General features: G+C 39.5%; 1 protein-coding gene across 1 annotated transcript in view; it reads left to right on the forward strand.

Annotated features, from left to right (window-relative positions):
• Window positions 1-20,236, forward strand: part of LOC105507204 (chromosome unknown open reading frame, human C4orf29) — a 126,169-nt gene that overhangs the window by 7,850 nt on the left and 98,083 nt on the right. The window contains exons 2-4 of the mRNA XM_011935625.1: window positions 6,165-6,273; window positions 7,552-7,636; window positions 14,871-14,971. Coding sequence (XP_011791015.1) covers window positions 6,182-6,273; window positions 7,552-7,636; window positions 14,871-14,971 — 278 coding nt within the window. The 5' untranslated portion in view covers window positions 6,165-6,181. The remainder of the gene's footprint in view (window positions 1-6,164; window positions 6,274-7,551; window positions 7,637-14,870; window positions 14,972-20,236) is intronic.

Below are 20,236 nucleotides of genomic sequence, written 5' to 3' on the forward strand. Positions count from 1 at the left end.
GCCGGGCGAGATGGCGGGCGCCTGTAGTCCCAGCTACTCGGGAGGCTGAGGCAGGAGAATGGTGTAAACCCGGGAGGCGGAGCTTGCAGTAAGCTGAGATCCGGCCACTGCACTCCAGCCTGGGCAACAGAGCGAGACTCCGTCTCAAAAAAAAGAAAATATATAAACATGATTTAGACAATCTTTTCTCTCCCCTTCCCTCCCCACTCTCCCCACTCGTTTCTTTTCTTTTCTTAGACCGGGTCTCACTCTGTCACCCAGGCTGGAGTGCGGTGGTGTGATCCTGGCTCACTGCATCCTCTGCCTCCTAGGCTCAAGCAGTCCTCATGCCTCAGCCTCCCGAGTAGGTGAGACTACCCAGGCACACACCACCACGCCCAGGTAAGTTCTGTACTTTTCATAGAGACAGGGTTTCCCCATGTCACCCAGGCTGGTTTGGAACTGCTCTACTCAAGCGATCCTCTCACCCTGTCACCTCGGTGTCACAAACTACTGGGATTACAGATGTCAGCCACCACGCCTTGTTGATTTAGACAAACTTTCAAAATTTGCTTATAAACAGATGTTTGTTCAAGTCTGTGGAGTTTGGGATTTTTTTCCCCCATACTGGTAGGAAAATGTGAAGAAAGTAAATAACACCAGGTATTGAGGGTGTCACCCCAGATACTCTACTCAAAACTGAGAAGTACAATTGGTTTCTTCCAGCGTAGCAGACAGTTTCTAAGGTGGCCCTCAAGATCCTCAAATTCTGATGTTCATATTTTTGTGTGATTCCCTTCCTTGAGTTAGGGCAGAACCCATGATTTGCTTTCTAACCAGTCATATGGCAAAGGTGATTGACTGTCATTCCCATGATGACATTATGTTATATGGCAAAAGTATGGCTCGTGTGGCTCACACTTACTTTCCTGCTGGCCTTGAAGAAATAGCTGCCATGTTGTGAACTTCCTATGAAGACAACCATGTGACAGGGAGCTGTGGATAGCCTCCAAGAGCAGAGACTGGCCTCTGGCTGATGGACAGCAAAAAAAAAAATTCAAGCTCATGGTTCCACAGCCACAAAAAAAATGAATTCTGCCTTCAACCTGAGTAAGCGTGGAAGTGAGTTCTTGTCTCTTCAAGCCTACAGATGAAAATGAAGCCCAGCTGACACCTTGATTGAAGCCACATGAGATCCTGAAGCAGAAAACCCAAGTAGGCTGGGTTCTTGGAAGGTAATCCTCAAGGAAAAGGGAAGAAGATGGAGGAAACAAACCAGATGCAAGAGATTTGTTCTTCAAATTCTATTCTTTTTTTTTTTTTTTTTTGAGGCAGAGTCTCGCTCCGTCCCCCAGACCGGAGTGCAGTGGCCGGATCTCAGCTCACTGCAAGCTCCGCCTCCCGGGTTTTACGCCATTCTCCTGCCTCAGCCTCCGGAGTAGCTGGGACTACAGGCGCCCGCCACCTCGCCCGGCTAGTTTTTGTATTTTTAGTAGAGACGGGGTTTCACCGTGTTAGCCAGGATGGTCTCGATCTCCTGACCTCGTGATCCGCCCGTCTCGGCCTCCCAAAGTGCTGGGATTACAGGCTTGAGCCACCGCGCCCGGCTTCAAATTCTATTCTTTAAAGGTCTTAGTTATTAAAAGCTTCCAACTATTTAAATTATGCAGTGGTCTTTTTTGACGAGAATATTAACCTTAAGTTTTGTGGTTTTGTTTTGTTTTGTTTTGTTTTTTGAGACAGAGTCTTACTCTGTCACCCACACTGAAGAGCAACAGCACTGTCATAGCTTACTGCCATCTCACTCTCCCAGACTCAAGCTATCCTCCCACCTTAGCCTTCTGAGTAGCTGGGACTACAGGCACACACCACTGTGGACCACTGCACCCAACTGTTTATTATTTTTGTGTGATGTGGTCTCACTCTGTCACCCAGACCTGGAGTGCAGTAGCATGATCTTGGCCCACTGTAGCCTCTGCCAACTCAGTTCAAGCAATCGTCCCACCTCAGCCTCCTAAGTAGCTGGAACTACGGCATGCACCATCATATATGGCTAGTTTTTTGTATTTATTGTAGAGATGGGATGTCACCATGTTGCCCAGGCTGGTCTTGAACTCCTGGGCTCAAGCGATCCACCCACCTCAGCCTCCCAAAGTGCGGGATTACAGGTGTGAGCCATGGTATCTGGCAAGTTCTGTTCTGAGTTAAATAGTGAGCTACTTCTGGCTGGACGCAGTGGCTCACACCTGTAATCCCAGCACTTTGGGAGGCTGAAGAGGGTGGAGGGTGGATCACCTGAGGTCAGCAGTTTGAGACCAGCCTGGCCAACACGGTGAAACCCCATCTCTACTAAAAATACAAAAATCAGGTGGGCGTGGTGGTAGACGCCTATAATCTCAGCTACTTGGGAGGCTGAGCCAGGAGAATTGCTTGAACCCAGGAGGTAGAGGTTGCAGTGAGCCAAGGTCGCTCCATTGTACTCCAACCTAGGCAATAAGAGCGAAAACTCTCAAAAAAAAGAATAGTGAACTACTTCTGCTTACTGACAAAGCTGTCAAAAGGAAAAAGAAAGCATCAATTTAATTCCCCTCAGGATTGTATTTGGAGACTCAGACTAACGCCAAATTCTATTTTGTTTTCTCAGTTTTTTTTCTTGAATAAATACACTAATAAATTGGTAAATACACTAACCGAATTTACCATCTTAATAATTTTAACTCTATTGTTCAAAGGTAAGTACATTTATTTTGTTGTGCAGCACTGTCCATCTCCAGTTTTCATCTTGCAAAACTGAAACTCTATACCCATTAAACAATAGCCTTCCCCTTTTCCCGTCCCCCTAGTACTGGGCAACCATCCTTCTACTTTCTGCCTCTATGAATCTGACTACTCTAGGTATCTTGTTTAATTTGAATCATACAATATTTGTCTTTTTGTGACTGACTTATTTCACTTAGCGTAATGTCCTCTGAGTTCATCCATGTTGTATCATGTGCCAGAAGTTCCTTCCTTTGTATGACTGAATATATTCCTATTGTGTGTTGTGATTGTTTGTATGTACTTACTTTGCTTATCCATTCATCTGCCAATGGGCACTAAAAGCTTCCACCTTTTATGTATTTATTTATTACCTAGGAAGGGAAGAAGCTTCTGCCAAATTCTAAATTTTATGGAGGAAAACAAAGCATGGCTGATTAGATAACTAGTGTTTACTTTAGATAGAATATTAATTTTAGGTCTACTTTATGGCATATAGAATTTCCTTGAAATCAGTATTTGTATTATATTTATGCCCATTTTATAGGGTTGGGATAATTTACTTTTTTATTTTACTTTATTTTATTTTATTTATTTTATTTTGAGACGGAATCTTGCTCTGTCACCCAGGCTAGAGTGATGATTAGGTTATGAGGGCTTTATCCTCATGGATGGATTAATGTTATTATTTTGGAAGTGAATTAGTTATCTGGAGACTGGGCTTACTATAAAAGTGAGTTCAATTCTCTGTTGTTCTCTTATCATGTGATACTTCCACCATGTTATGATGCAGCAAGGTCCTCACCAAATGTTTACCCCTCTGCCTTGGACTTCCAGCCTGCAGAATTTTAAGAAGTAAATTTCTCTTCTTTATAAATTACCCAGCTGGTGTTACTCTGTTATAGCAACACAAAACAGAGCAAGACAGTATGTGTAGGTAAATGAGTAACATCAACAAGGAAAAGATCAGAAAGAGTAAACTCCAAACTGTTAGCACTAGATATGCCTGAAAAGTAAAATTAAAAGTGATAGGAAGGGGGCCAGGTACAGTGGCTCATGTCTGTAATCCCAACACTTTGAGAGGCCAAGGTGGACGGATCACCTGAGCACAGGAGTTCAAGACCAGCCTGGCCAACATGGTGAAACCCCATCTCTACTGAAAATACAAAAATTAGCTGGGGATGGTGATGGGTGCCTGTAGTCCCAGCTACTCAGGAGGCTGAGACAGGAGAATTGCCGGAACCCAGGGGGCGGAGGTTGCAGTGAGCTTGGGATCACGTCACTGCACTCCAGCCTGGGCAACGGCGAGACTCCCTCTCAAAAAAAAAAAAGTGATTCGAAGGGGATTATTTTCCCCATTTTTACTATACATACCTTCATATTGGTGAATTTAAGAATTTTACAGTGAGCGTTTTTTAATTTAAAAACAGTACGTAATTATTTTTTCTTTCCTTTCCCTTATATTAATTATCTCTACCTGTGCTTTACCCACTGAGTAGGTAATTTTCAGCGAATTTCACTGGAACATAGTAATGGGTAGATTTCAAAAGGTGTATGATTTTAATGAGATTTGCAATTTAAAGACTTGAGTGCTCCTTGTCATGTAGCTATTGGCTTAAATACATACAGTCTCTAACTTATGATGGTTTGGCTTATGATTGTTTTGACTTGACCATAGGTTTGTCAGGGTATTAAATGTATATTCCACATATGATTTTTTTTTTACTTATGATGGGTTTATTGGGATGCAATCCCATTGTAGGTTGAGGAGCATCTGTATTGCCTTTTTGGTACCTCTTCAAAGATTTTTTTAAATTACCAGAAGAGCCCTTTAGTTGTTACCACATTGCCTTGTTTCATTTTCATCAGTGTTATTATCTTCTACTCTTACTTATTTTGATAGATAGATTTTTTTAAATTTTTAATTATTTTCCCTCCACTAAAATCTAAGATCATTGAGAACAAGACCATTCCTTTGTCATTTTTGTGGCACAGGGCCTAAAATAATGATTGGAATATAATAAGCAGTTAATAAATATTTGTTGAATAAAAAAATCATACATAGTCTTACAAGTTCAGGAACTTACTAACCCACCCAGGGATGGTTCATCTATGGTGAACTGCACTTAACACTGGATGGATGATAATTTACAGGACTCTGGTAATTAATACCAGTTTATTTATGTGTAGTGGTAGACATAAATAGTATAATAACAAAACTGTGTGTGCAATACATTTTTTCAAACATTGTTATGTCTAAACCACACATTTATCAAAGAGTCATTGAAGAGCACATGGAAACTGGGAAAAAGAGAGAGGGGTGCTTTTAAAAAAAAAACACTTAATCCTATACTCTGGCTATAGGTTGTCTTGTCTAACAAGTACATTAGCTAGTAAATGTTTCTTCTTGGTACTGAGAATTATAAAAGGCAGTATGAATGACTTGGTTTTGCTGGTCCAACCATAAAAAAACTTAAATGCCAGCCCAATTGATGGTGGGTTACATTCTATACCTAGGCAAACAGAGCATATTAAGTTGGTCTTGCAGGTTATTAAAAAATGAAAAAGTAAAAATAGAAGATAAAAGGGATGGTTTCAAAAAAATTTGAAGCAATGGGTAAGTACTCCTTAAAGCTCATTGATGGAAATGCAGATTTCCTAAGATCTGAGAAAAAACAATTGAAAAAGGAAATGCAGATTTTCATTTTTCATTTATCTAAGTAGAGTAAACCCTGAATCTGAGTCAGGTTTCACCCACAAATCAAAATCTTACCATTCAGTTTGACAAGATGGAGGTAGATACTTAAAAATCTTTGGAAATATTTGAGAAGATAGATAAATGGTATGAAAGTAGTAGCAGTGATTATTATTTTTCGTTCACTGTAGTATAGTAGAGGAGAGTGTAGTGTCGTAGTTAGATGTTGAGCTGTGTGCCTGGAATTGAATCTCAGCTATGTTTCCCGCTAGTTGTGTGACCTTGAGTAATTATCTGTGCTTCAGTTTTCTTGTCTGTATAATTGGGATAATAAATCCTTCCTCAAAATTGTTGGTAGGTTTAATGAGAACCTGTGCATGTGTTTGTAGTTCTTAAAATAGCAGTGCCTGGCAGATAATACACTATCACATATTCCTCTACTATTTTTTTCCAGCAAATAGAGGGTACGTATTTCAGCAACTGTACTGAGGATGGGAAGATCCTACCCTAGAGGAATTCACAGTTTAGTGAAGTTCAAGGGTGTACATCTTCTCTCTTTTCAACCCAGCTCTTTTTTTCCCCAAAATCTTGTATTTTGTTTCCAAAGGAATTAATTCAAGAATTTAGTCTGAATCTTTAATTTTACATGATAGTCAAAGAAATGGTTAGAGAATTGACCTGCTGCCTTGAAAAAAATAAAATATTTTAAAACCATTTTAATTTTGTTTTATAGATGCTTGTTTGCTACTGATGGGTGTGAGCAAGTTAGATATTCTATACCGGAGACTTCTCCTAACAAAACTTTTTATCAGAGGATGGGGAAGGCCAGAAGATCTCAAAAGGCAAGCAATTTTTTTTTCCTGAATACTTGTTCTGAATTTGTTGTTTTAATGAACATTTAAAACTTTGTTGTAAAATCCCTTACTCTCAAATACAGAGCATTTGTCCAGCAAATTAGACATTAAACTATGTAAAATGTAATTATTTCCTTTTTACTTTTGTCTTTTTAGTTATTTCTCTTAAATTTTAGCCCATATCATAAATTGTACTATTTTAAAAATAATTCAGATTTTTTAAATAGCTCTCAGAAACACAAGGTAGATTTTTTACTTCAGTAATTATTAAGCTGATAAGAATTATATGTAGTTTCCAAGGATTGAGTCTTCTTGGGTAACCCGAATTTGTAATGACTTTAAAACTGGAATACACTGTAGCTCATAGGAAAATCTGGACTTAAGAAAATGAATTTTCAGCCAGGATTGGTAGCTCACTCCTGTAATTCCAGCACTTTGGGAGACTGAGGTGGGCGGATCACGAAGTCAGAAGTTCCAGACCGACCTGGCCAACACGGTAAAACCGTCTCTACTAAAAATAAAAAAATTGGCCAGGCGCGCTGGCTCACTCTGTAATTCCAGCACTTTGGGAGGCCGAGGCAGGCGGATCACGATGTCAGGAGTTCAAGAACAGCCTGGCTAATGTAGTGAAATCCCGTCTCTACTAAAAATACAAAAAATTAGCTGGGCGTGGTGGCGGGCACCTGTAATCTTAGCTACTCCAGAGGCTAAGGCTGGAGAATCGCTTGACCCCAGGTGGCGGAGGTTGCAGCAAACCGAGATCGCGCTACTGCACACCAGCCAGGGCGACAGTGTGAGACTCTTGTCTCAAAAAAATAAATACAAAAATTAGCCAGGTGTAGTGGCGTATGCCTGTAATCCCAGCTACTCGGGAGGCTGAGGCAGGATTGCTTGAACCCGGGAGGCAGAGGTTGCGGTGAAGTGAGATTGCGCCACTGCACTCTAGCCTGGGTGACAAAGCAAGACTCCGTCTCGGAAAAAAAAAAAAAGAAAATGAATTTTCAGCATTGGTGCCTTTAATTTTGAGTCTTGTATGTATTACTTACTTTCTGAACAGTATTGTTTCTCACATTTTTCTGAAAAAAGTGTTCAGTTTGGGAAAAAACAGCCTAATCTCTTTCTTTAATGATCAAAATTAAATTTTAATATGGCTTATGAACTGGATTTGCTAATTTTTAATTACTGTTAATCAGTCTCAATTATAATATGCCTAGTAGGTGATACAAAAGATGAATTTTTTCATTTTTGTCTTCTTTCCCATAATAGACTCTTTGAATTCAGAAAGATGATTGGAAATCGAGAGAGATGCCAGAATCTGGTTTCAAGTGATTATCCAGTACACATTGATAAGGTATTCAAATAAGAGAAAAACAGTTATAGGAATTGTGGTTTGACATAAATATGTCTAAGAATAGATTACATATTGGAGTATAACAACAAGAAACACTAAAATATGAGTGCAGTATGGATTTTTCATTTCATATTTAAAGAATACTATTTGTGGGCCGGGCGCAGTGGTTCACGCCTGTAATCCCAGCACTTTGGGAGGCGGAGGCAGGTGGATCACCTGAGGTTGGGAGTTCTAGACCAGCCTGACCAACGTGGAGAAACCCCGTCTCTACTTTAAAAAAATACAAATTAGCCGGGCATGGTGGCGCATGCCTATAATCCCAGCAACTCAGGAGGCTGAGGCAGGAGAATCACTTGAACCCGGGAGGTGGAGGTTGCAGTGAGCCAAGATCATGCCATTGCACTCCAGCCTGGACGACAAGAGTGAAACTCCGTCTCAAAAATAAACAAACAAATAATACTATCTGTGCACTAACTGGATGTTGTTAATAACTACGTTCACGTATATTTGGGAGCATATGTTTATTACTTGCCTAAATATATAGAGAAGTATTTAGGCTGGATATTTCTGGATCTCATTTTCTGTCTTTAGGCTCAGGAGGGTTAAACTACTCAACATTACAGAAGAATAGTGAGTATTAAAGGGGAGTAATCTAGTTGGAGAATCAACACATAAGAAATTATTAGCAAACAACTGTTAAATAACACCAGGAAAAATATTATGGGATACAGTTAATTCCTGAGAGAATGGTAGAAAGAAAAAGCTATAAAATTAGAGAAGACAAGGATGTTTTTGAAATCTTTTTTTTTTTAAAGGAGGCACCTGGTTTTCTGTAAAATATTTCTAGGTTTGTATAATTGCATACTTTGATGTATTGTTGGAGAGGGGATACAAATAGGCAAGCTTCACACATCCGTCACTCCCCTTCAACCAAAGTAACTGTACTTGCATCTCATATGTTTTGGATATCTTTAGATTTCTCTTTTCAAAAGAGTTTGACTGCTAAGAACAAAATTTTATAGATTGAAAACCCCTCCTCTACATCATAGAAGTTCTTTCTGTATCTTCTGAATTAATAACATTTCTCCCTGTACCCTCAAATTTTGCCAAATATTTTTATCCTCTATATTTTTTCTATTAAAAAATTATAAACTTAAAAAAAATTTAAATGTACCAAGTTAAAAAAAAAATCTCCTTTAATCTCTGCCACTTTCCACTACCTAATTCCATTTCCCTCCCAAGAGTGAATTGCTGTTAAGATTTTGGAATGCATTCTTACTGATCCACTACCCTTAGTTTTTAAAAACTGAGACAAGGATATCCCAGCACTTTGGGAGGCCAAGGCAAGAGGATCGTGAGGTGAAGACATCAACACCATACTGGCCAACATGGTGAAACCCCGTCTCTACTAAAAGAAAAATAAAAAAATTAGCTTGGCGTGGTGGCGCGCACTTGTAGTTCCAGCTACTCGGGAAGCTGAGGCAGGAGAATCGCTTGAACCCAGGATACGGAGGTTGCAGTGAGCCGAGATTGTGCCACAGTACTCCAGCCCGGCGACAGAGTGAGACTCCGTCACAAGGAAAAAAAAAAAAGCAATTGAGATAAAATTCACCCTTTTACAATATACAATTGAATGGTTTTTAAATTATATTACCAAGATGTGCAGCCATCAACATTGTCACTAATTCTAGAATATTTTCATTGTCCTAGAAAGAAACCCTGTATCCATTAGCTGTCACTTTCCCTTGCCTCTTCCGCCACCAGCTGGCAATCACTAGTCTACCCTCTGTCTCTATGGGTTATCCTACTGTGGACATTTCTTATAAATGGAATCATGCAATATGTAGCTTTTTTTATCTGGCTTCACTTAGCATAATATTTTCAAGGCTCATCCATGTTGTAGCATGTGTCAGTACTTCTTTTTGGTTTTTTTTTTTTTTTACAGCATCAGACCATTCAAGGAAAACTTCATCCTTTTGTATAGCTAAATAATATTCTATTGTATTGTATATCACAGTTTGCTTATCAATTCATCAATTGATGGACATTTGGGTTGTTTTCACTTTTTGGCTATTATAAACAGTGCTGCTATGAATACTCAAGTATGAGTTTTTGTGTGAACGTATGTTTTTAGTTCTCTTGTGTATACTGAAGAGTTTAATTATTGGGTCATATGATGATAACTCTAAGTTATCATAAGTTTGATAACTATCAAACTGTTTTCCAAAGTGACTATACTATTTTATATTCCCACCAGCAGTGAATAAACATTCTGATTTTGCCATACGCACCAACTTTGTACTTGTCCAAGTCATCATAGTGGGTATAAAAGTATTTCCTTGTAGTTTCGACTACGCCCTAATGGCTGTGAGGCTGAACATCTTTTCAAGTGTGAATTGGCCATTTGTATACCTTCTTTGGAGAACTGTCTTTTCAAACCTTTGCTCCTTTTTACGTTGAGTTCTCCATCTTTTTATTGTTGGGTTGTATCTTGCTTAATTTTAAAATCCATGTTATGTATAATATGTGTAATTCTGAAATTGTCTTTTCTTACCAAGTTGCCAGCTATCAGAACGCTAATTTGTTGCATTATTTTTCCCTTTAACATTAGTTTGTTCTGCTTCCTTTATTAATCATTAATAATGGGCTGGGTGCGGTGGCTCACGCCTGTAATCTCAGCACTTCGGGAGGCTGAGGTGGTGGATCATTTGAGGTCAGGAGTTCAAGACCAGGCTGACCAACATGGTGAAACCCCGTCTCGACTAAAAATACAAAAATTAGCTGGGCATGGCGGTGCATGCCTGTAATCCCAGCTACTTGGGAGGTGGAGGCAGCAGAGTTGCTTGAGCCTAGGAGGCCGAGGTTGCAGTGAGCTGAGATCATGCCTCTGTACTCAAGTCTGGGCAACAAAGTGAGACCCTGTCTAAAAAAAAAATTAATAATGTATTAGTTTGTGCTGCTGCTTTATCAAATAACTTATTCTCGTAAAATACATAAAAGGGTTGAGTGCGGTGGCTTATGCCTGTAATCCCAGCACTCGGGGAGGCCGAGGAGCATGGATCACTTGAAGTCAGAAGTTCGAGACCAGTCTGGCCAACATGACAAAACCCCGTCTCTACTAAAAATACAAAAAAATTAGCCAGGCATGCTGGTACATGCCTGTAGTCCCAGCTACTCAGGAGGCTGAAGCAGGAGAATTGCTTGAATCTGGGAGGCAGAGGTTGCAGTGAGCTGAGATAGCACTCACTGCACTCCAGCCTGGGTGACAGAGCAAGACTCAAAAAATAAAAATAAATAAATAAAAATGAATACATAAGAAGAACACTTTAAAACTATACCAATAGGCATAAAAAACTAAATTGGAAAGTTTTTTGGATTAAAAATTCAGTTTTAGCCGGAAGCGGTGGCTCAAGCCTGTAATCCCAGCACTTTGGGAGGCCGAGACGGGTGGATCATGAGGTCAGGAGATCGAGACCATCCTGGCTAACACGGTGAAACCCCATCTCTACTAAAAAATACAAACGACTAGCCGGACGAGGAGGTGGGCGCCTGTAGTCCCAGCTACTCGGGAGGCTGAGGCAGGAGAATGGAGTGAACCTGGGAGGCAGAGCTTGCAGTGAGCTGAGATCCAGCCACTGCACTCCAGCCTGGGCGACAAAACGAGACTCCATCTCAAAAAAAAAAAAAAAAAAAAATTTCAGTTTTATAGAGATATTATGTCTCCTTAAGCATTTTTTAAAATGTAATGCAATTTCAATTAAAGTATTGAACATGGAACCTACATTCATAAAAGCATCCTAAAATTATTTTGAGAAAATGCTGAGAGTAAAATCAGATCGAGAATACTCTGGAAAGGAAGAGTTGTAAACAAAGACTAGTTCAGTCATATAACAATGAGTATTAAAATGCTGCAGTTATCAACACAGCATGATATGGGTGCAGAAATAAAAGATAGGCAAATAAGACCTAATGAAGGATTGAAAATAACTGGCAGAAATATATGAATGTTTAGTACATAGTAATAGTAGTGTTTTAAGTCAGTTGCAAAAATATGTGGGTCATTTAATAGATGACATTTATCCAGCTGATTACAAAAAAAAATTGTATGTGTGTGTGTAAACAAAACAAAATGTTGTTTTGTTTTGAGACAAGGTCTCACTCTGTCACCCAGCTGCACTGCAGTGGTGCAGTCATGGCTCACTGCAGCCGTGATCTCCTGGACTCCAGTGGTCCTCCCACCTCAGTCACGTACGTAGCTGGGACCACAACCACATGCCACCACGTTCAGCTAATTTTTGTATTTTCTGTAGAGAAAGAGTTTTTGCCATGTTGCTCAGGCTGATCTTGAATTCCTGGGCTCGAGAGATCTGCCCACCTCAGCCTCCTAGAGTACTGGGATTACATGTGTGAGTCACTGCACCTGACCTAGAATTTGTTTTTTAAAAAACTAGCTTGTCCCGGGTGCAGTGGCTCACACTTGTAATCCTAGCACTTTGGGAGTCCGAGATGGGTGGATCATGTGAGCTCAGGAGTTTGAGACCAGCCTGGTGGTTTTTAATATGGTGAAACCCCGTCTCTACTAAAAATAAAAAACATTAGCCGGGCATGGTGATGTGCGCCTGTAATCCCAACTACTCAAGAGGCTGAGGCAGGAGAATCGCTTGAACCCGGGGGGGCGGAGGTTGCAGTGAGCTGAGATTGCACCAGCACACTCCAGCCTGGACAACAAAGTAAGACTGTTTCAAAACAAAACAAAACAAAACTAGCTTGTAATCGTAGCACTTTGGGAGGCCAAGTCGGGCAGATTGCTTGAGTCCAGGAGTTTAAGACCATCCTGGGCAACATGGCAAAACCCTGTCTTTACCAAAAAAATGTAAAAATTAGCTGGGTGTGGTGGTATGCCTGTAGTCCCAGCTACTGTGGAGGCTGAGGTGGGAGAATTGCTTGAACCCTGGGAGGTGAAGCATACAGTGAGCCAGGATGGCAGCACTGCACTCCAGCCTGGGTGACAGAGTGAGACCCCGTTTCCCCAAAAATTAACTAATTAGTTAATTAATTTTTTTAAAAGTTAGATATATACATCATCCACAGATACGTTTTTGTTTCTGATTTGAATGAAAATATGTGGTAATTCAATGCTACTTTAATTTTTTTACTATTGACCTGAAATTTTTAAGAAATAATTAGGCCAGACACAATGGCTCATGCCTTAATACCCAACACTTTGGGAGGCTTGAGGCCGGGCGTTCCAGACTAGCCTGAGCAACATAGTGAGATCCTGTCTCTACAAAAAGAAAATAAATACTTATTGGAGGGGAGAATAAGTTTAGGTATTGAATGTTAGCAAATGCTTTTTTTATATATATAGAAATTATGTTTTTTTCTCATTTACTATGTTGACATGACTCTACGTCAGATTGCCTGACACTGAAGCATTGTAACATATTTGATGTCAACCCTTATTTGATTATGGTAACCTATTTTTGAAATTTGTAAACAATTATTTTTATACTATTGAATGTTGTTGAATTCTCTTAACGAGTAGTTTATTTTGAGTTATTGCATGTCAGTGTATGAATGTGGTTTATTTATAGTTTATTTTCTCAACTAGATTATAGTAAAGGATATGGAAGGAAAAGAAATGTGTATAGGCAGGAACCATGTCTTTAAAAACCACAGTGGTCCACAGAATCAGAGAAAATGTTTACAAACTACTCATCTGACAGGGAATTAAGAACCAGAATATAAGGAGCTCAAATAAATTAATAGGGAAAAATCATAATCTGATTTGAAAATGGGTAAAAGATCTGAATAGACATTTTACATTTTTCTTTTGTTTTTTTGAGACAGAGTCTTGCTGTGTTGCCAGGCTGGAGCGCAGTGGCTCAGTGTCGGCTCACTGCAACCTCTGCCTCCCAGGTTCAAGTGATTCTCCTGCCTCAGCCTCCTGAGTAGCTGGAACTATAGGCGCGCGCCATCACGTCAGGCTAATTTTTTGTATGTTAGTAGAGACAGGGTTTCACCATGTTGGTAAGGCTGGTCTCGAACTCCTGACCTCAAATGATCTGCCTGCCTTGGCCTCCCAAAGTGCTGGGATTACAGGCGTGAGCCACCGCGCCTGGCCGACATTTCACATTTTTCAAAAGAAGACATACACATGGCCAACCACGTATATGAAAAATTGCTCAGCATCATAATCATCAGAGAAATGCACATCAAAATTACAGTGATATATCATTTACCCTAGTTAAAATGGCTTTTATTCGAAAGACAGGCAATAATAAAAGCTGGTGAGGATGTAGAGAAAGAGGAAGAGGAAACCTCGTTCACTGTTGGTGGGAATGTAAGTTAGTACGACCACTGTGGAGAACAGTATGGAACTTCCTCAAAAGCTAAAACTGGAACTACCGTATGACCCAGCAATCCCCCCACTGGGTATGTGTGAAAAAGAAAGGAAATCACTGTATCAAAGAGATATGAGCACTCCCATGTTTATTGTAGCACTGTTCATAGTAGCCAAGATGCAGAATCAACCTAAGTGTTCACCAGCAGATGGATGGATAAAGAAAATGTACAAATATGCAGTGAAATATTATTCAATCATAAGCAAGAATGAAATCTTGTCCTTTGCAACAGCATGGATGGAACTGAAGGACATTGTGTTAAGTAAATTAAGCCAGTCACAGAAGGACAAATTTCATGTGTTTTCACTCATATGTGGGAGCTAAATATTTTTAAAAACTGAACTCATGGAGATGAAGAGTAGATTGATGATTATCAGAGGTTAAGAAAAGTAGCAGGGAGGGGAAGATAGAATGGAGATGATTAATGGGTGCAAATGTACAGTTAGAATCAATAAGATCTAGTATTTGATAGCATAATAGAGTCACTATAATTAACAGTAATTTATTGTATATTTTGAAATAAGAGTGAAATTGGAATGTTCCTAACACAAGGAAATGATAGGTGCTTCAGGTGATGGATACCCCAATTGCCCTGATTTGATCATTACAACTTGTATGCCGGTATCCAAACATCACATGTACCCTATAATACACTCAATGATTATGCACACAGAATAATTAATGATAAAGTACAGTGGCACAAAAAGTTCACATGGTAGGTGCTGAAAACATGATTTTAATTGAATAGAACTTTTTATTAGAAGAACATCCATGATAGTCCAAGATACCTTAGTTTTCTTGCATACATCTTGGTTTTTATTTTCTTTTAGATTGAAGAGCAATCAGATTGTAAGATCTTAGATGGACACTTTGTTTCCCCTATGGCTCACTATGTGCCTGATATCATGCCAATTGAATCTGTTATTGCAAGGTAAGAATTTTTTGTTCAAAAAGATGAATTAATATGTTATTTATGTTCATTAAAATTATAATGTCAACACTATGTTATTTGAAATTAGGAGTAACAAGGCAGGCCTAAATTATTGAAAAGGCTGAATTAGAAGATATTTTAATTCTTCGAAGAACATAAGGAGTATATGTACAAGGATATTCATTGAAGCATTGTTTATAGTTGTAAAAAATAGATAATTCCTAAATGTTCAACAGTAGGTGATTATTTATCCATACTGTGGATACCATTAGTGACATGGAAATATGGTCACAATATGTGAAAGTTTAAGAAGATAATACAAAGGATTTTTTAGTTCCATTTTTGTAAATATACAAGTACGCACACATAATCACACAGAAGTTTCCAAAGGATATATATGAATATACAAACTCTGCTTATCTCTGAGTGGAGAGATTTTTGGCTTTTAAATTTTTAGTTTTAGGTCAGGCATGGTGGCTTATGCCTGTAGTCCCAGCACTTTGGGAAGACAAGGCAGTTGGATCACTTGAGTTCAGGAGTTCTAGACCAGCCTGGCCAACATGGCGAAACCCCATCTCTACTAAAAATACAAAAAATTAGCCAGATGTGGTGGCAGACACCTGTAATCCCAGCTACCTGGGAGGCTGAGGCAGGAGAATTGATTGAACCCAGGAGACGGAGGTTGCAGTGAGCCAAGATTGTACCACTGCACTCCAGCCTGGGCCACAGAGTAAGACTCTGTCAAAAAAAAAAAAAAAAAAATACCATGTACATGTGTTGATTTTATGATAGGAAGAAGAAGTACTTTTAAGTGAAGAAACTAAAAAACATGTGGTAACTTAGACTAGACAGACTACATAGTTCAGCTAAGTAAAGCGCCTCAGGATTGGTATGTAATTAGCATGTCAGTTTGAGAATGTAAATAGATATTCTGAAATAGCTGAGGTTCCTAAGTGGTTAATTATACAATAGTTGAAAACTGGCTTTTTGGATCTTTGTTAGAGTACAGAGGTTATTCTTTTTTTTTTTTTGAGACGGAGTCTGGCTCTGTCGCCCAGGCTGGAGTGCAGTGGCCGGATCTCAGCTCACTGCAAGCTCCACCTCCCGGGTTTACACCATTCTCCTGCCTCAGCCTCCCAAGTAGCTGGGACTACAGGCGCCCGCCACCTCGCCCGGCTAGTTTTTTGTATTTTTTTTTAGTAGAGACAGGGTTTCACCATGTTCGCCAGGATGGTCTCGATCTCCTGACCTCGTGATCCGCCCATCTCGGCCTCCCAAAGTGCTGGGATTACAGGCTTGAGCCACCGTGCCCGGCTGGCATTATTTTAAATTTATATTTTTTTCTGTTGATAGCCTCTGAATGACAGGCAACAATGTCATGTAGTGGAAAGAGCTAGAACTTTGGAATTAAACAGATCTGGGATCGAACCCTGAGTCTACTACTTATGGACCTAATGTCGATTACTTAATCTCTGAACCAGGCTTTATAAAGTAGGACTAATAACACTTAATCTCGTAGGGTTGTTGAAAGTGATAAATACGGAATGAGGCCGTGCACGGTGGCTCACACCTGTAATCTCAGCACTTTGGGAGGCCAAGGCGGGCGGATCACCTGACAACAGGAGTTCAAGACCAGCCTGGCCAACATAGTGAAACCCCATCTCTACTAAAAATACAAAAAAATTTAGCCAGGCATGGTGGCAGACATCTGTAATCCCAGCTACTCGGGATGCTGAGGCAGGAGAATCACTTGAACCTGAGAGGCCGAGGTTGCAGTGAGCTGAGATCACGCTATTGGACTCCAGGCTAGGTGACAAGAGTGAAACACCATCTTAAAAAAAAAAAAAAAAGAATGAAAATAGCCTGCAGGGAATATAAAAAACATAAACGTGTAGCTAGTTTATGTATTTATTTATTTGTTTGACAGAGTCTTGCTTTGTCAGTCAGGCTAGGATGCAGTGGTGCTATCTAGGCTCACTGCACCCTCAACCTGCCCGGCTCAAGTGATCCTCTCACCTCAACCTCCTGAGTAGCTGGGACTGTAGACTGATGTCATTAGACCTGGCTAATTTTTTTTTAGTTTTTTTTGTAGAGATAGGGGTCTCACTACATTGTCCAGACTGATCTCAAATTCCTGGGCTCAAGTGATCCTCCTGCCTTTGCTCCCCAGAGTGCTGAGATTACAGACTTGAGCCACTGCACCCAGCCTTAACTGTTTTAGATATGCTTTGTCTTATTGATGCTTTATTAAAAGCATTAAGTCAACCTGGGCAACATAGAAAGACACTGTCTCTACAAAAAAAAATAGAAAATAAATTTTCTGGCCATGATGGCATGTGCCTCTAGTCTTACCTACTCAGGAGGCTAAGGCTGAAGATTGCCTGATCGAGGTTAGAGTGAGCTATAATTGTACCACTGCACTCCAGCGTGGGTGACAGAGCATGACCGGTCCTGTGTCAAAAAAAAAAAAAAAAATGTTTTTTAAAACATAAGTGAATGTGTAGCTCTTTAGCCTGTAGGCAAAAGGATATAGAAGGAAAAGAAACTTTCAGTTTTTACATATCATCACTTCAATCCCTGGAACTATGTGTCCCTTTCTCTTAGATTCTCCACCTTATCTGGACAGTTATACAAGCTATAAAGCATAAAGAAAGGAGGAAAATTATGTGATTTTACTCAGACTCAGAAGTACTCCTCAACATCTGTTGGAAATTGAGGAAGGGTTCTTTCCAGTTAGTGACAGGAATGGGGAAACAAGTTGACTTCCTGTCTCTGCAGTGTCATATTTTTACAACATAATTAATATTTTTTTCAACAATTTCTAGTCAGATTTAAAGCATAACTTATTTTGATGAAAGACTATAAATTCCCAGGTGATGCACATTGATGTCTACTTTTCCTTTCTTTCCCCCTGTCATTTTTGTGCAGCAATTTATCTCATTGCATTAGAAAATGCAAATAAGAAAAAAGAAAAAAAAAATTATTGGTAATTCCACCAATGAGTGATAACCACTATTTTATGTATATTCTAATCTTTCTCCTATGTGTTCACATACAACTGTACTTACTCTTTTTTTTACCTAATTAATCAATGAATATGCAGTTGATTATCATTAATGGCTGTTTGGTATTCCATAATGTGGCTCTACCATAATTTACTAATTCCTTATGGTGCACATTTAAGTTGCATTGTTTTTCACTCTTATAAACAACATCACAATGAACATCCTTATGTACATCTCCTTACCTGCTTCTCTGATTATTTTTATGCCATAAGTTGCTTAACATGGAATTTCTGTATTTATAAGATTTGTGCAGATTTTAAACTTTTGGTCATATTGTCAAATAAGTTGGAAAAGTTTAAGGCTATGCCAAGTATAGATTAATCCACAGGGAGAAGCCTATTTGTCCTATTATCATTTGGTTCATTACTTGTGATTCTGTCTCTTTTTCACACTTTCTGTTTTTATTGAGGTAGAGAAAAATATATCAGGTAAATGAAATAAGGAAACTGCAAGCATTCTTTTCCCTTAAAAGAACAGTTTTAAGACTGCTAAAGATCTGTGGTGACGGGATTTATAGATCACAAAATATGGATTTCCCTATGTAATGCAAAATAGTTCATGAAATTGTGATGTATCTTCTGGACAGCCTATATTGGAAATGTACTTACGTCAAAATTCCAAATGAACTATAATATTTTAAAACATAGCATTCAGGCCAGATGTGGTGGCTCTGGGAGGCGTATAATCCCAGCGCTTTGGGAGGCCGAGGTGGGCAGATCACCTTGAGGTCAGGAGTTTGAGACCAGTTTGGCCAACATGGTGAAATCCTGTCTCTACAAAAATTAGCCAGGCATGATGGCTGGTGCCTGTAATCCAAACTACTCGGGAGGCTGAGACAGGAGAATTGCTTGAACCCGGAAGGCGAAGATTGCAGTGAGCTGAGATCGTGCCATTGCACTCCAGCCTGGGTGACAGACAGAGCGAAAATTCTGTCTCAAAACAAACAAAACAAAACAAAAAGAAAATGTCCATTTGAGCAACTTTAAATAATTTTATGGTAACATGGCATAATTTAGTATTCAAATATTACCCAAGATTGAATTGTAATAAAAGTTCAGGAAAATTTAATATTTATCTTCTGGTAAAATATTAATATTCCTTCGAGGATAGTTTATATGTCTTCTATACGATTTTCATTTCTCAGCATCAGAGGTAAAAATATTTTTCACATAATTGGGTTTAGGTTCCTCAAATATTTAGGGATAAAACACTCATTTTATGTATTTATTTATTTATTTAAATTTTTTGAGGTGGGGTCTCACTCTGTTGCCTAGGCTGGAGTGCAGTGGCGTGATCTTGGCTCACTGCAACCTCTGCCTCCCAGGTTCAAGGGATTCTCATGCCTCAGCCTCCCTAGTAGCTAGGATTATAGGCACATGCCACTACGTCCGCCCGCCTGGCTAATTTTTGTATTTTTAGTAGAGATGGGGTTTCACCATGTGGTCCGGGCTGCTGTCAAACTCCTAACCTCAAGTGATTCACCTGCCTCAGCTTCCCAAAATGCTGGGATTACAGGCTTGAGCCACTTGGCCCAACCAGGCACTCATTTTAAATTATGCATACTTGCCAATAAACTGCTCTAGGCTTTCATGATATTTTATTCCATTTATAGAAATATGTGTGTATGTATATGTATATATCTGTGTGTGTATGTGTAACAAAACCAGCTATCCTTTCAGCATTACTTCAGATGTTACTTTTATGCCATATTCCAAATTGAACCAAAGAAATAAGATACTACTTAAAATAACGAAATGTAGATAATTCCTGTTCTGATTTCATGCTTACTACTCATCTAGTTTTTATTTTTAAAAGAATAGTGGTTTATTAGAGACTAGAAAGAGCAGTATTTCTAAATTAATAGACTCATGTGATTTTAAATATATATACATTAAACTTTAAAATTAAAAATTAGGCCGGGTGCGGTGGCTCACGCCTGTAATTTCAGCACTTTGGGAGGCCAAGGCGGGCGGATCACAAGGTCAGGAGATCGAGACCATCCTGGCTAACACTGTGAAACCCCATCTCTACTAAAAAAATACAAAAAATTAGCTGGGCGTGGTGGCAGCTGCCTGTAGTCCCAGCTACTCGGGAGGCTGAGGCAGGGGAATGGCGTGAACCCGGGAGGCGGAGCTTGCAGTGAGCCGAGATCGTGCCACTGCAATCCAGCCTGAGTGACAGATTGAGACTCGGTCTCAAA

Source organism: Colobus angolensis, unplaced genomic scaffold (assembly GCF_000951035.1).
Source record: "Colobus angolensis palliatus isolate OR3802 unplaced genomic scaffold, Cang.pa_1.0 Scaffold145, whole genome shotgun sequence".
NCBI lineage: Eukaryota > Metazoa > Chordata > Mammalia > Primates > Cercopithecidae > Colobus > Colobus angolensis.